This window comes from Chlorocebus sabaeus, chromosome 1 (genome assembly GCF_047675955.1).
Source record: "Chlorocebus sabaeus isolate Y175 chromosome 1, mChlSab1.0.hap1, whole genome shotgun sequence".
Lineage (NCBI taxonomy): Eukaryota > Metazoa > Chordata > Mammalia > Primates > Cercopithecidae > Chlorocebus > Chlorocebus sabaeus.
In genome coordinates, this window is record NC_132904.1 from 31,572,697 (window position 1) to 31,590,533 (window position 17,837).

The 17,837-nt window shown below is 36.8% G+C and overlaps 1 protein-coding gene across 4 annotated transcripts in view; it reads right to left on the reverse strand.

Moving 5' to 3' along the window:
• The window catches only part of HIPK3 (homeodomain interacting protein kinase 3), a 94,024-nt gene that overhangs the window by 59,341 nt on the left and 16,846 nt on the right, over positions 1 to 17,837 (reverse strand). For all 4 annotated transcript variants that reach the window (XM_037999529.2, XM_037999532.2, XM_037999530.2 and 1 more), the window contains exon 2: positions 3,856 to 4,954. In XM_037999529.2, the coding sequence (XP_037855457.1) occupies positions 3,856 to 4,952 (1,097 nt within the window). In that variant the 5' untranslated portion in view covers positions 4,953 to 4,954. The remainder of the gene's footprint in view (positions 1 to 3,855; positions 4,955 to 17,837) is intronic.

Here is a 17,837-nt window from a genome sequence, read left to right on the forward strand (position 1 = left end):
TCAGAAATCAGTATATGTGCATTCCTACTGTGCTTTGCTCAAAAATATTTAATTTGGTTAGTTTCCACTTCCTGCTTTCATTTATGAAATAAAAAATATTTTAACAAAAATTGAAAAATCAAGTATAAGACACTTTAGCTTACTGCCTAATCAGATTTATAAGTAACCTAGTCATAAACTAGGCCAGAATTGTCAGGGTCCCAAATAAAGTACAAACAAATACTTAAAGAGAGTAATGGTATCTGCCATTTTCTTGCAAAATTACACTAGATATTAAAACAGTACGCCATTAAGGACTACAATATATTTTCACCGATATACCTTAATATTTACTAACTCTTCTAACGCTTGGATCTAAATGACATAAAATCTATTTTTAGTTTTTTATCCAGGCAACATCAACCAAAATGCCTGCACTAGTCTTTGTGTACAAATAAGAGCCTCTTGTTTTTCACTCTAAACCCAGAGCCTGTAATTTAGCATCGCAACTGTATAGCTTCAGAACATCGGGTAAATTATTTACCTGAAATTTATATATAAACACAAATTAGAAACTACTAAACTATTTAGTAATTACTCATAGATTTTCTTCATTCCTAATACAAAGGCTAGTATTTGTGCAAAGGCCTAATGCTAGAAACCAGTATCATAAAATATTTAGCATTTTAGATTGCTTTTTAAGGGATTTCCTTTATTCCCTTGAAAGATTTGGTAAACCAATAGACATTCTCAAGTATTAAAAAAAAAAAAAAAAAAAAAAGACTTTTTTTTTACTCTAGTGGAAAAGATTTCAAATAAAGAAAATGAGGTAATTCTGATATGCAGAATAATGCAGGACCTAAATGAAGTGAAGTCATTTACTAGCAAGTGAACTAAATATAGAGCCCAAGTAGCAGCTGAAGCCTGGGAGTTTATATAATATGCTAGCTCACTACTAAAAGCTCTCAAGACAGAATCCATAGAGTACCAAGGGAAAGAAAAAAACAAAAACTACTATTCTTCTAATACTGTTAAATAAGATTTTACAGTTTTTTTCCAGAAAAAAGCTAATCTCGTATATTGAAAAAAAATCTTTTGGGGAGCAGAGATATCTAGTAAATCTAATTATGTAGCAAGAGCTACTACCCTGCAACTATAGCAAATTTAAAATTTTAAATGATCTAAGAAGTTTTAATGGTATCTAGCACTCTACTACCAAAACCATACAATCAAGAATATACTAAGATATACAGCCAAAAGAATGAAAGCCTATCAAAGAGATATCTACAATCCAGTGTTTAGTGCAGCACTATTCACAATAGGCAAGATTTGGAATGAACCTAAGTGTCCATCAACAAATGAATGGATGAAGAAAATGTGGTACATATATACACAATGGATACAAAGAATGAGATCCTGTCAATTGCAACAACTTGGATGGAACTAAAGGGCATTATGTTACCTGAAATAAGCCAGGCACAGAAAGACAAAACTTCACAATGTTCTCGCTCATATATGGGAGCTAAAAATTAAAACAATTGAACTCATGGAGATAGAGAGTAGAATGATGGTTACCAGAGTCGAGGAAGGGTAGTAGATGGGGGCCGGGAGTAGGGATGGTTAACGGGTACAAATATATAGTTAGAATGAACAATATGTAGTATTTGATAGCACACCAGAGTGACCACAGTCAACAATAATTTATTGTACATTTAAAAATAAGTAAAGGAGTCTAATTGGAATGTTCACAACACAAAGAAATGACAAATGCTTGAAGGAATGGATAGTACATTTACCCTGATGTGATTATTATGCACTGCACGCCTATATCAAAATATCTCATATACCCCATAAATATATATATACCTACTATGGACCCATAAAAACAAAAATAATGTTTTAAAAAAGAATATACTAAAGGTATATCAGGCTATTATTTCTAATTCCTAATACATACTTTATTTTTTTTTAAGAGGGTCTCACTCTGTCACTCAGGCTGGAGTGCAGTGGCATTATCATAGCTCACTGCAGCCTCTAACACCTGGGTTCAAGGGATCCTCCTACATCAGCCTCTTGAATAGCTAAGACTACAGGTATTTCCCACCATTCCTGGCTCATTATTTTTTTCTTTTTTTGGAGAGGCAGGGTTTTGCTCTGTTGCCCAGGCTGATCTTCATCTCTTGACCTAAAGTGATCCTCCCACTTCCCAAAGTGCTAGGACTACAGGTGTGAGCCACTAAACCCAGCTCTAATACATGTTTTAATAAGCTTTACTAACACTAAGTGACATAAATGGGCAATTCCTTCTGATAACCTACTAGTAGGGCATATATTTAGAGTTGATTTGTGTAGGAGCTAATTAATTTCTCCTTTATTTTGTACTGGGCACTATAGCATATACTTGCAAGAAGGGTAATCAGGTACAGTGCAAAGATAAATGCAGTATCAGAAAATACCCCTTGTTGGGTCTAAATTTATATGCCCCATGTTCTAAGCATTTCTAACAATAAACTGCATGAATGACCAATACTGGCAGATACTGTATTTGTCTATATTTTATGGCAGGTCCATCATGTTGGAGCTCATAGGGCTGTAGCATATACCAATAACAAATTCATTCAGGCTTATATGAAAATAATTTATGCTCAAAGTTATCAAACTATGAATTCAAAGCCATTTTACACTCCAGAATGAGTTTTCGGTATTCTGAATCTTGGTAATCACTAGTTAGCCCCTCATACTATCTATTGTACGTCAGGCTAGTGTTACATTGTAGCACGTTATCAATACTTTACATGGGCATTATTTTCTTCTTTAACTTCCCCCCAGAACCAAGACCAAAATAGCATTATCCATAGCATATATGTGGATAGAACATAATAAAACTGGTTATGATCAGGTGACCTAAAGAGTCACGGGAAGGAAAAGAAATATATTTGTGTTTTGTTTTGTTTTTTGAGATGGAGTTTCACTCTTGTGGCCCAGGCTGGAGTGCAATGGCGCAATCTCAGCTCACTGCAACCTCCATCTCCTGGGTTCCAGCGATTCTCCTGCCTTAGCCTCCCAAGTTGCTGGGATTACAGATGCCCACCACCACGCCCACCTAATTTGTGTTATTTTTAGTAGAGATGGGGGTTTCGCCATGTTGGCCAGGCTGGTCTTGAACTCCTGACCTCAGGTGATCCACCTGCCTCAGCCTCCCCAAGTGCTGGGATTACAGGCATGAGCCAACGCACCTGGCTTTATATCTGAATCTTAAAATCATTAATCAGAATAACTTTCTGAATTCTTATACAGGTTGAGCATCCCAGATCCAAAAATCTGAAACTTTTTGGGCATTGACATGACACTCAAAGGAAACAAATTTTCAGATTTACAGGTGCTTAACTAGTTGACAGTGCAAATATTCCAAAATCCAGAGAAATCTGAAATCCAAAACACTTCTGGCCCCAAGAGTTTCAGATAAGGGCTACTCAAACCTGTATATAATTTTTCTAAATATTCAGTTACATACGATTATGTCTTTAATAAACTATTTCTCTCAAGTACTGAAATGCCCAATGATATACACAAAAATTACTGTAAATACTTTCCAACATTTAAAGACCTATTATTCCTTCAAATCTTCCATTAAAAATAAAAATAACCAGATGTCTTTGGCATGGAACTTTGCAGTGGAGATTTCTATCCTGCTTGGGTAGATTTTATGTCTTGATTTTTTAAATCTCTTTAAAACAAACCTAAATTGATCTTCTCTTGATTTCCTTTTTAAACTGAAGCAATCTCTTTTACCACAAACACACACAAAATTATTTCATTTGGCAGAAATTTAACATTTATTAATAAACAACCAAAAAGTATGGAGTTGTTACCTACCTGTAGTACCGAGATTGTAGATACGTTGAACAAACAGTCTTTGATACATGACTGGCCGACCCAAAGTCTATTACTTTAACCCTGTAAGGCTGCCGAACAGGATCCACCAACATAATATTCTCTGGCTTGAGATCAGCATGAATTAAACCAAGACTTTTCAATTTTTTCAGTGCAGTGGTCACTTGCTGAAGAATGGGCCGAATCACTTTTAGTGGCAGGGGACTAAATTTATTTTGTTTCAGAAAGTCATACAAGTTTTGTTCCAGCATCTCAAAAACTAAACAAGTATGGTTACGGTGCTGAAAGCATTCATAAGCTCGTACAAAGTTATATTCATCAGCATTTTCAGTACTGAGCCTTGCTAATATGCTCACTTCTATTTGACCTTGACGAGCATAAGAAGGATGATTTTTCAAAATTTTGATTGCTACAATTTCATTTGTCCCTCTTTTCCAGCATTTAACTACCTGGCCAAAGGTGCCTCGACCAAGAAAATCAAGGACTTCGTAAGTATTTTTCATGGAGCATAAGACTTCATGCTGCACTAACTGATAGTCACCTTCTCCAGTGGTACAATTCTGTTTTGATCCTGTGGTAGTTGTCACAACTGTCACTGGATTTCCCATGTTGGTTTGCAACATTGCAGGAAGTATGGACAATTCATCGACAATCTGCATTGCGCTGCTATGATTATCCAACTCCTCACTCTTGCGCTTCAATCCACATCGCTGGGGGCCTTCTAGGAAATGCAATCTGTTTCGCCACGCCCCAATCTGAGGTGCTTGCACTTGAGCTTGCTGTGCCTGAGCTGCTATGACCTTTGTAGCACCTGCAGTGTTTTTCAAAACAACAGCACTTGTCTGCAATGAAAAGTTGTGTCCTCGAGGTCTATTAAATGGTATCTTTGTCTGAAAAGCACTACCCTTAGTGGGAGGATGAGAATTTCCAAAGTTTCTACCATTCACATAGGTCCGTGGATAGTTTCTTTCCTGGAATATACAACTGCTTGGCTCTACTTTGAGTTTCTTCACACTACAAAAGGCACTTGACTGAGTTTGATAAACATATGGTGGGTAGACCAAGACTTGTGAGGCCATACCTGCAAAAAAAAAAAAAAAAAAAAAAAAAGAAAAGAAAAAAAAGGAAAGAAGAAATATTAATGTCAACAATTTTTTTTTCAATTTTAAATCTCAGGAAGAAAACTCTTAAGGGTCAAATTCACAATTTGTAAAACAGTAATTAATTCCCACTAAGACGCTTTTTTCCCTTGGAGAAGATAACTGTCTTTTTAATATCTCCATTTCAGTTAACTGGTGCTTCAGATATTCTGAGTATTGCAAAGAAAGTCTAAGAATAAAGAATCAAGTGCATTTTATTAAATATTTACTGAGAAGCTGAAATGGCCAATATGCCCTAGAAACGGTGCCAACATTTTCCCTCAAAAGAAAAGTATAGATCCCTGTAATCCCAGCACTTTGAGAGGCTGAGGCAGTTGGATCACTTGAGGTCAGGAGTTCGAGACCAGCCTGGCCAACACAGTGAAGAAACCCCAACTCTACTAATAATACAAAAATTAGCTGGGCGTGGTGGTGCATGCCTGGGGTCCCAGCTACTTGGGAGGCTGAGGCAGGAGAATCGCTTGAACCCGGGAGGCAGAGGTTGCAGTGAGCCGAGATTGCACCACTGCACTTCAGCCTGTGAAAGAGAGCAAAACTCTGCCTCAAAAAAAAAGTACAGATCCTTTAACTGTGCACATTTGACAAAAGTAAAACACTATATTACCAAATTAAAATGTATGTACCAATGACAAGAAAAGAAAATATGCATTACATAAACATAGTTTATAGCCATATTTCTTAAACCTAAAGCCCAAGAATTGCCTCAGGAGGAAAAAAAAAATCTATGTCTGCTTTAACTATATATATATATAATATATATTATATACGTGTGTATATATATGTATATATGTATATGTGTATATATGATATATAATAAATATATCATATATACATATAGTATAAATATGTATATACTATATATGTTTATGATATATATGTAAATGTGTGCATATGTATGTGTATATATTATAACATGTATATATTATATATTATATGTCTCAAAAAATATATTTTTTTTGACACAGAGTTTCGCTCTTGTCGCCCAGGCTAGAGTGCAATGGTACAATCTCAGCTCACTGTAACCTTGGCCTCCTGGATTCAAGCGATTCTCCTGCCTTAGCCTCCCGAGTAAATGTGATTATAGGCATGTGCCACCACGCCTAATCTTTTTATTTTTAGTAGAGATGGAGTTTCACCATGTTGGCCAGGCTGGTCTTGAACTCCTTATCTCAGGTGACCCACCTGCGTCGGCCTCCCAAAGTGCTGGGATTATAGGCGTGAGCCACCACGCCCCGCCTATGGCAGGGATTTTAAATAAAATTAGGGTGCCCCATTTCATGAATAGCTGATCCTACATTCTATTTACTAAATATATTATCCTTTGATCTTAAAAAGCATTAGATTACTAAGACAAGTTAATGACTTTCTACCCAGTTATATTCATGTTCCCATTCTTCTCAATTTGTACTTTATTACGTGGATATTCCTTTGAACTTCCTCCAAATAATATTGGAAAATATTTGAAATTTTCAAAGCATATTTTCAAATCAAATTTCAAATCATATTTGAAAAACAGATTTAAAATCATTCTAAAGTTCTCAAGGACTAAATGACATTCTATATATTTTATGCCTGCATCCAAAAAGGATGTGATTTATTGAGGGTGAAATAGCCAACATTCTTACCACACAACCATTAAGTGTTTAATGATTTTATAAACATTATTTGATTCAGATATAACATAGATACGAAAGAGAATTCAGTTTTATTCTGGCATACTTAATGTTCTCCCCTATGACCTTATTTTACCAACTTAGAATTTATAAAATATGAAATCCACCTAGCAACTGCTGACCTATCTATAGGAACTCAAAACATATATACACATAAGAATGAATCCTCAGTACCATAGCTAGAAAAACTGATAATTACACAGGTGTTAGATCTGCCTTCCATCTACCTGGTCTGCCACACAATATATAATAAATGTGTACATCAAAACCACCATTTGATAGAATCATCACTTTAAGTAATACTCCATGTTTTCTACTTGTACAAAATTACCTTGGTAATTTTCCTAATGGTAAAATCCTAATACAAATGATCAAGTGTAAAAATAAGCTGAGAAGCCAGATACAGGAACTTTGCATTATGTTCTCTTAGTGCTTTTCTGCACATCTACCCTTTCTTCTTTTAACAAGGTCTCACCTAGGCTGCAGCGCAGTGGCACAATCATAGCTCACTGCAGCCTCCAACTCCTGGCCTCAAGTGATCCTCTCATCTCAGGCTCCCAAAATGCTGGGATTACAGGCATGAGCCACTGCACCCAGATTCACATCTACTATTGAACACTTTAAAAACTCTTTTAGATTTCAATCAAAGTAAAATGACATATCCTTGCTGAAGCCTTTCCTGAAACATATAAACTCACCCTCCAGGCAGGGGTGAGCATTCAGTGCTCTCACAGTAGTTCCTAAATTCTTCTCATTTTGCGATTACATTTCATTATATTGTCATTGTCAGTGTACATATCTGTCTTTCACACTAGATCTAAAGCAAAGTGCCAAGGATATAGAGTTGGTGTTCAATAAATGTTGGTTCGTTGATTGGTTGAAATATCTTCATTTTCTACAATTTAAAAATCTGTATTATATTAACTATGTGGTCTCCTACTCTTGTAACAAATCACAAACATCAGTTCTTTAACTCAGAATCCACAGATTACCATCACAATCTGTAATATCTGTATTAAAAATAAGAGCAACTACCTACTGAGCACTTACTAGGCAACGGTTTAACACTTTATTTACAATATTTTATCTAATCATAGCAATATCTTTCCAATTTGCTTTTAAGAAAACTAAAGTTGACCAGGCACAGTGGCTCATGCCTATAATCCCAGCACTTTGGGAGGCCAAGGTGAGCGGATCACGAGGTCAGGAGTTCAAGACCAGCCTGGCCAACGTGATGAAACCCCATCTCTACTAAAAATACAAAAATCAGCCAGGCGTGGTGGTGCACACATATAATCCTAGCTACTGGAGAGGCTGAGGCACAAGAATCGCTTGAACCCAGGAGGCAGAGGTTGCAGTGAGCCAAGATCATGCCACTGCACTCCAGCCTGGGCAACAGGGCAAGACTCTGTCTCCAAAATAAAAAAGAAAACAAAAAAAAGAAAACTGAAGTTTACGAAGACTAGGTAACTGGCCCATAGTCAATAGCTAAAGCACGGTAAAGGGAACAAGTAAATGCACGGCCTTTCAGATAAAAGGTGTAAATTTATACCTCCTTCAGCTTTCTTGTGCACAATCTACCACATTCCTAATTTGACTTGACCTTAATAAATCTGCTACAAAACCTTACTAGACAAATTAAGACTTGATATTCACTCTGTAAGAGAAAATCATAAATTGAAATTCTGGAGTTCCACCAGGCGCAGTGGCTCATGCCTATAATCCGAGCACTTTGGGAGTCCAAGGCAGGCGGATCACAAGGTCAGGAGATCGAGACCACCCTAGCTAACACAGTGAAACCCCGTCTCCACCAAAAATACAAAAAATCAGCTGGGCATAGTGGCAGGCACCTGTAGTCCCAGCTACTCAGGAGGCTGAGGTAGGAGAACGGCATGAACCCAGGAGGCAGAGGCTGCAATGAGCTGAGATCACACCACTGCACTCCAGCCTGGGCGACAGAGCGAGATTCTGTCTCAAAAAAAAAAAAAGAAAAGAAAAGCAATTCTGGAGTTCCAAACCATCTCATTGGCATCTACTGACATCTATTCCATACCTTTACTCAGAAGAGATCTTGAAACTCCATCAATTGATCGTTCTTTTAATAAAGAAAAACCACACTGAAAACTGCTAAATGTATCAAACTCATCCATTAATGCACTTTTGTGAGGTTTCAAATCCTACCTGCAATAGTTTTTCTAAGAGACTAGGTCTTACTGTATTGCCCACTCTGGTCTTGAACTCCTGTTCTCAAATGATCCTCATACCTCAGCCTCCCAAGTAATCTCAAATAGATTATAGGTTCGAGCCACTGCACCCTGTTCGATAATTTAACATCGCCATGATTCTCCTAATTTACAAACCACTTCTGTAACCCATACCCATAGACTCAGAAAAAGAGATGATTAAATTCACAGATTTTTTTTTTTTTTTTTTCTTGAGACAGTCTCGCTCTGTTGCCCAGGCTGGAGTACAGTGGCGTGATCACGGCTCACTGCAACTTCCACCTTCCAAGTTCAAGCAATTCTCCTGCCTCAGCCTCCTGAGTAGCTGGGATTACAGGCACCCGCCACCATGCCTGGCTAATTTTTCTATTTTTAGTAGAGACAGGGTTTCGTCATGTTGGCCAGGCTGGTCTCAAACTCCTGGCCTCAAGTAATCCACCCACCTCGGCCTCCCAAAGTGCTGAGATTACAGGCATGAGCCACTGCGCCCACCCTAATTTTTTTTTTTTTTTTTGAGACGGAGTCTTTGTTGCCCAGACTAAAGTGCAATGGCACAAACATGGCTCGCTGCAGCTTCGACCTCCTGAGCTCAAATGAGCCTCCCACCTCAGCCACCCAAGTAGCTGAGACCACAGATACATGCTACCATGCCCAACTAATTTTTAAATTTTGTAGAGATGGGGTCTTGCCATATTGCCCAGGCTGGTCTCGAACTCCTGGGTTCAAGCAATTCTCCTCCTGACTTGGCCTCCCAAAGTGCTGGAATTACAGACATAAGCCACTGAGCTCGGCCAACAGATAAATTTTAAAACAGCTATTATATACTTGTGGATTTAAAGGAAAGCATGAACATAAATAGGAGAGACATGAAAAATATAGAAGAACACTGTACACCATACATACACAGATAGTGGGAAGGCAATCTGGCAGTATTTAACAAAACTGCAAATGAACATACCCTCTGACCTAGAAATGTAGGCAACTCAGACACTGTACAAGAATATTCACTGCAGCATTGTGTAAAGCAACCTAATACTGTAAATAACCTACATATCCATCAAAAGGTACTAAACAGACCTTGACACATGGACCAATTTAAAAAGAATGAAAACAATTTATTTGCCTTGTTATTGACCTGATTCTGAAGATAATACTGCTACCTGAAAAAAAGCAAGATTTCAAAAAATGTGTACTTTACAACAGATATTACCATGTGTGTTAAGGAATTATATGCATATATTTGCATATGCACTGAATATCTATAGATACATAAAGAAACTGAGGGTTTCTTTGCCTTGGTGAAGAGTAACAATACTGGGAGCAATGAAAATAATTACTTTTCCCTGTACATCCTTTACTACATACATGTATCACCTGTTCAAAGAAAGTTTTTTAATCATCTGTGGAACCTATTAAAACATATATATTTAAAAATAAAATAATCTGGGATTTGCTTTGAAATAATATAGAAGAGGAAAAAGTGGATGGGGATATGGATAAAATGAAATGAGTCATAAACTGTTATTTATAGAAGCTTGATGATGGGTATACTGGGGTTCATTATGCTATCCTGTCTACTTTTGAATACGTTTATATTTTTCCTTAATAAAAAGTTAAGTAAGCATAGTGGCTCACACCTATAATCCCAGCACTTTGGGACACCAAGGCAGGTGGGTCATTTGAGGTCAGAGTTCAAGACGAGCCTGACCAACAGAGAGAAACCCTGACTCTACTAAAAATATAAAAATTAACCAAGTGTGGTGGCACACACCTGTAATCCCAGCTACTCATGAGGATGAGGCAGGAGAATCGCTTGAACCCAGGAGGTGGAGGTTACAGTGAGCCGAGATCGTGTCACTGCACTCCAGCCTGGGCAACAGAGCAAGACTCTGCCTTAAAAAAAAAAAAGGCTAAATAAGTAAATATACACACAAAACTCTAATCAGAAAGATTTTGATTCAGTAGGTCTGTGATAAGGTCCAGGCATCTGAAAGTGTACAAGCTCCCAGGGTCATGTAGAGTCACGCTAAAATCTGAGAACCAATGACCTCATCCATACAAAAACCACAGGCAAACTCAAGTCCTACCAAATCAGGGCCCCCAAGTCTGAAAAAACAGGATGAAGTGCCAGGGAATCAGATCAATGCACACCACTCTAGGCTAATTCACGCCGTGTTAAATTGTGGGAACAGCTGATAAATTACAGAGAAATTTTTAAAACTGCTGCAATTTCTGGATCCTGCCATTCCTAGCTTTTCTTTCCCAACATGCCAAGCTGGAAGGCAATCAATCAACCCAAGGCTCCAACCAGGGCAGACTAAATGAAACTTAGACAAAGTATCATTATCCCTCACCAGCCAATTCTCAACCACTGCGCTCTGTGAACCCATCTCAAAAGGGACTTTAGAAAATAAACACAGATCGGGAGGCTGAGGCAGGAGAATGGCGAAAACCCGGGAGGCGGAGCTTGCAGTGAGCTGAGATCCGGCCGCTGCACTCCAGCCTGGGCGACAGAGCGAGACTCTGTCTCAAAAAAAAAAAAAAAGAAAAGAAACACAGATAGAAATATCAAGCAATTTACAGTTCATCAGAAGGCATAGGTGGTGGTGCTGGAGACAAGTATAAAAGACCATACGACCTACAAATTACTTATTAACTTGACCACTGTGACTTCCTGATATATCCAGGTAATTAACTCTTTTCCTTCTCCTACCCTCCATCAGATAGACTCATGACTTGTTATATCTGCTGTTTATGGATTTTACAAAGTACTATATTCCCAGGAGCTACTGAAGCCCATAGTCCAAAATATTTTTTAGTACAATACTATTTCCTATTTTTCATTACAATATATACTGTGTTGTCCTCCGCAGCTATATTATTCATGACCTTGCCAATTGTTCTTATCAACTAAGAAACGATGTTTTGAAATATTACCCCTTTGTGAGCTGGAGCTCCCCATAAAATATTACTCAGAGGATAGTGAAGACTCCTAATAGAGCAACCATTACACTTTCATTCCTTAGAATTAATAATTTCAGGTTCTTTAATCTACTACGGTCTGAATGCTTGTGTCCCCGCCCCTGCCCCTCGGCTCCCCCAGAATTTGTATGTTGAAACTTAACCCCCAAAAGAGATGGTATTAAGAGGTGGGACCTTTGGGAGCTGTAGATCATGAGGGCTCTATCCTCATGAATGGGATTAGTGCTCTTTTACATAAAAGAGGCCTGAGGCAGCTTGTTCACCCCTTCTACCATATAAGGACACAGCAAAAGGGCACCATCTTTGAAGGAGGAGAAAGTGAGCCCTCACCAGACACCAAATCTGCTGGCACCTTGATCTTGAACTCCAGAGCTGTGAGCAATAAGGTTATGCTCTTTATAAATTACCCAGTCTTAGGGATTTTATTATTGCAGCCCAAATGGACTAACATATAGATCTTATTTTTCCAATCCTCTAACAAACTTTAAGTCTCATCTGAACTACTCGATCCAAATTGTTCACCAAACCAGCAATGTAATCAATATTGACACCCACAGTCATGAGTCTGATCATTGCTAACCATAGTGGGCTGTTTCCATCTTTTTTTACTACACATAATATTAGCCCTTCTGAAAAGGGAGGGAGAAAACAGAAACAGAAATATTTTACCAAGTTATATTCAATTTATTTGCCAATATGAAATTTCTGAATTATTTTTGACCAAACTTATACACACCCCAAATGTAATAGGGTTGTTGTTCTTTTTTTTTTTTTTTTTTTTTTTTTTTTAACAAAGAGTCTCCCTCTGTTGCCTATGCTGGAGTGCTGGAGGGCAGTAACGTTATCACAACTCACTGCAACCTCCGCCTCCCCGGGTTCAAGTGATTCTCGTGCCTCAGCCTCCCAAGTTGCTGGGATTACAGGCATACACCACCATGTCCGGCTAATTTCTGTATTTTTAGTAGAGATGAGGTTTCACCATGTTAGCCAGGTTGGTCTCAAATTCCTGGCCTCAAGTCATCCAACCACCTCAACCTCTCAAGTGTTGGGATTACAAGCATGAGCCACCACACCTGACTGGGTTCTTCTTTTAAATGTACTTTGATATCACAAATAAATTTAATAAAAGGCAATAATGCCTTGCACTCTCCTTACTCAATTTACTACTTCTATCTGTTCAAATCTCCATTTTAAAAATCTTTTCCTTTTTAAAAATTGTGGTAAAAAATAAACAAAATTTACTGTCTTAAATCATTTTAAGTGTATTGTTCAGTGACATTAAGTACAAGGAGCGTGCTAAAAAACAAAGAAACCAGCAACACCAAGAAACACAAGTAGGTGCTTCTTGACCAACTACCAAGTCCCTCTCCTATTCTTACTTTGGTCTTTACATGGACCCAGTTATCTCTCGCAGTCTTCCCTTTCCTCCCTTATCTCAATCAAACCCTGAGATATGAGTTTATGCTCCTATAAATACAGTCCTTCACATTCTGTCCTCAAAATACTGTCCTTCTTTTCCTTTGACCTATCATCTCTTCCTGATTATGTCCCACCACAGACTCACAATATTTTTGGCTAAATTCTAGTTCCTCTTTCTAATAAAATTATAGATTGAAAATTCACACTTTTCTTACATAGCACAAAAGGTATTCATAAAGATTTATAATTTTTTTCTCTTAGTTTAAAATTAGTTACATTTTTAACAAATTAATCATCAATCTCTGACAGAAAGGAAAGGTTTTCTTTAAAGATGTAAAAAGCACACATTCTAAGAGGGAAAACATGACAAATTTGATTTTATTAAAATTTAAAACTTTCATTCATCAAATGATACCTGAAATAAAGATAAGCCACTGACATAGAGAAGTTATTTGCAATACACGTAACTGAGAAAAGATCTAAAGAAGTCATATTATGTTTGGTAAAACTGAGGAGACAAATGGACAGAAGATATAAACAGACAATTCACAGACAGGAAATATATGCCAAGTCTTATTTTAAAAACTTATCAACCTCACTAGCAAGGAAAATGCAAATTAAAACCACACAGAAGATATAAACAGACAATTCACATAAAAGAAATACAAGCCAAGTCTTATTTTAAAAAATTATCAACCTCACTAGTAAGAAGGAAAACGCAAATTAAAACCACAGTAAGATGCCATTTTATAGCTATCAAACTGGCAAAAAGAAGTAGGACAACACCCACTGTTGAAGAATAGGGCAACGGAGTATATATACTAGGGTAAGAAGTACAATTACTTTTGAGGGCAAAGCTGAAAATGGACATACTCTATAATCCAGCAATTCTTCTCCCAGGTGTATATCCCATCTAGAGAAACTCTCACAAATATGCACAAAGAAACGGTAAATTAATGTTCACTGCAGCACTACATATACATATTTGTAGTATCAATATTTCAGAATAATCTAATCGTCAGAAAAGGACTGGATATTGTGGCTTAGTCATAAAATACAAAGCATGTAATACAAGTGTGGCTCATATCACAATTATTATATATTTATGTACCACAAAAAAAGAAAACATACCAATTGTTAGGGCAAGACATCATTGATTTTAAGATGCATCCCAGTTTCAAAGATGTTAAAATGTTGGAAGGAAATGTGCTAGAACTGAAGTGCAGCAAAATGAATTAACTGAAATTACATACATCAATGTACATAAATCTGAAAACAATATAGAACAAAAAAAGTTGCAGAAGAGCATGCATCATTTACTATAAAGTTAATAGAAGACAAAACTATACTATGTTTTATATGTGGTAAAGGTATAAAAAACATGCATGAAAATGACAGACATGTCAAGGAAGAAAAGAGAAGGAAGGGACCTCAAATTTATTTTGCACACTGGATGACAGCTGCATAGGAAGTGATTCTATTACTCCCTATACTTTCATAGCCTGAGTTTACATGAATTTTTAAATAAAGGTAAAAAAATCTATCAGAGAATAGGAATAATCTATTTTAGTAATTGTTTATTTTTAAATTACAAAAATACAGCCCTGGCGCGGTGATTCACACCTGTAATCCCAGCACTTTGGGAGACCGAGGCAGATGAATCATTTGAGGTCAGGAGTTTGAGACCAGCCTGGCCAACATGATGAAACCCCCGCCTCTACTAAAAATACAAAAATTACCTGAGTGTGGTGGTGCACGCCTGTAATTCAGCTACTTGAGAAGCTCACGCATGAGAATCACTTGAACCCGGGAGGCAGGGGTTGTAGTGAGCCAAGATCACGCCACTGCACTCCAGCCTGGGCAACAGGTGAGACTCTAACTCCAAAAAAAGTAAGAGTAATAAAATAAAATAAAATTACAAAAATATGACCATTTTAGATATATTTTATTAACATAACCAATCAGCCATACCTTATTTCATTCAGTTGGTAACCATACCAATTTGGTAACCACACCAAAGTGAAGCAGTCACCTGTTAAGTCCATACAAGCCTAAAATATTTGCCATGTACCCCAAGAAACTAGCTAGAATCTATCTCAGATATGAAAGTGATTGTATATAAACTATACATAATGAATATCCAGAAGTTATTTCATAACATTATTTACCATATTAACATTTAAAGTATTATTTATTCATAGACTCTACCTCAAAAATAAGAAAAATTCAAATTGAGGAACAGTCTACAAAATAATGGCAGTATTATTCAAAATGTCAGTGTCAAATCAACATAAAGACTGAGGAAGTTTTCAGATCACAGATTAAACTAAAGAGATACAACAACTGAACAGTCTTTATGCAATTAGAGGTAAAGGGACATCATGCTTGCAACTTACTTGCAAAAAGTTCAGATAAAAACATAACAGATACAGAGAAAAAAAGGTAAAAGCAAATGCAGTGAAATGTTAACATAGGTGAAAAATACATAGGAATTCTTTGTATTATTCTTGCAACTTTTCTGTAGGTCTGAATATTTGTCAAAGGATAAGTTAAACAGAAAACAAGAATGAGGGACAGGTATAAAACAATGTCTTTATTGAACAAGACTCTTCTTCAAGGGTCACTAATTTGTGGATGAACAGCCAAATGTGGTAGGCGTGGCCCAGAGCACCTAAAGTCTAGAATTGCCAGGCGTATGAAGAGTCCCTGTGATCATCTGCCAGCATTAATTTTAAAAGTAATCATAAGCAGTGAGGGCAAATTTCTTCATTTAAAAGTATTACTTAATTCATAACAGTTTTTAAAGTTGTTGGCCATTATATAACTTCTTCAATCAATAAAGACTAAAAGTAGAATTTCATTATGTGATCCAATAAATTCTGACAATTAAAAGGGCTTTTCATTCTTCAAAGGACAGAACCATAGTGCCAGTCTATGTGAGGTTCTATAAATAGAAATTACAAAATCAAACTATATAACAAATAATATTTAGCCAGTGAAAAGGAGTTTCTAGTCAGTTTATTTCATTTCTCAATTACCTTGCTTAAAGTGCATATTTATAAAAGACAAAATAACATGCCATTTAAAAAAAAAAAAAAGGCAGGAAACACTAGACAGTAAGTTGCTAGTATGAACAGTAAATGAGTTTAATTCTTCACTGGTTAACTAGTTGTCAGTATTTTAAATACCTCTATTATTTTAACAGATTATTTTTACCAGCATTCAATCCAGGAAATAATACTAAACCATTTCATTGGCTGGGCGCAGTGGCTTACGCCTGTAATCCCAGCACTCTGGGAGGCTAAGGCGGGCGGATCACGAGGTCAGGAGTTCAAGACCCACCTGACCAATATGTTGAAACCCTGTCTCCACTAAAAATACAAAAATGGGCATGGTGGCATGCACCTGTAATCCCAGCTACTCAGGAGGCTGAGGCAGGAGAGTAGCCTCCTGCAGCCTTCTGCCTCACTTGAGCTCAGGAGGCGGAGGCTGCAGTGACTCGAGATCATACCACTGCAATCCAGCCTGGGCGACAGAGCGAGACTCCATCTCAAAAAAAAAAAAAAAAAATGTGTCTACCATTTCATGTAAGAAACATTTTCACATAAATGAACCACCGTGCATTGTAAAACTTAATAAACTAAACCTGCTGTCCGAGGTGCCTACAGAACATTTATTTTGAAAATACTAAAGTCTTGGGTATTTTCCAGCAGTATTGTGAACAAAGCATCTAGAGAATGTGTTGACTATAACACAAATCAGCATGTTAAATAACAAGCTTCATCTGACTTAGCAAAATGTTCCAACATTTGGAACAGAAAATGACCTGTTGGACATTTCAAAGCTGCTAGAAATCACCCTGCCAGTACAAATCTTTAACAAGGCTAGAAAAGAGTTAATTAATTTTAAAAAAATTACATAAGGATTAGTCTTACTAAAGCAGATAATTCTCTAGATTTTAAAAAGCTATATAAAATAAAAAATCAGAAATGGACACCTTGATAGAAAGGTGGACTAAAGATAAAAAGTTTACCTGAAGCTCCTTCTTTCTTGATGTAAACTTAAGATTAATAATTCAAATTCAGCTTATAAAACTTAAGTACCAAAGAAAAATTTTTACTTAAATTTTTCATACAATGCCCAATATACCAATGGGCTATCAGAAAGAGTAAACAGTTTTTTAAGTTTGGGTTATGAACAGCTCCCTTAATGGAAAGCAAATGTATTACTTTCTACTTTATAGGAAAATCCGTCCCAAAAGAACCACCACAGAACTTTTATTTCTTATAAAAATCTATGTAACTTTCAGACAAAGATAAATACAAAATATTAAAGATTAAGAAGGCAAAGGTCAAATGATTCCTACAAGAAGATCACCTGACATCATCTACCTTTGAAACAACAGGTGAACTGGAATCCTAGATTAATAATTTGACCCAATGCCCACTGCTGACACCAATAAAAAGGAAAAAATTCTGCCAACAAATAAGATTTTTGTATGAGATAAT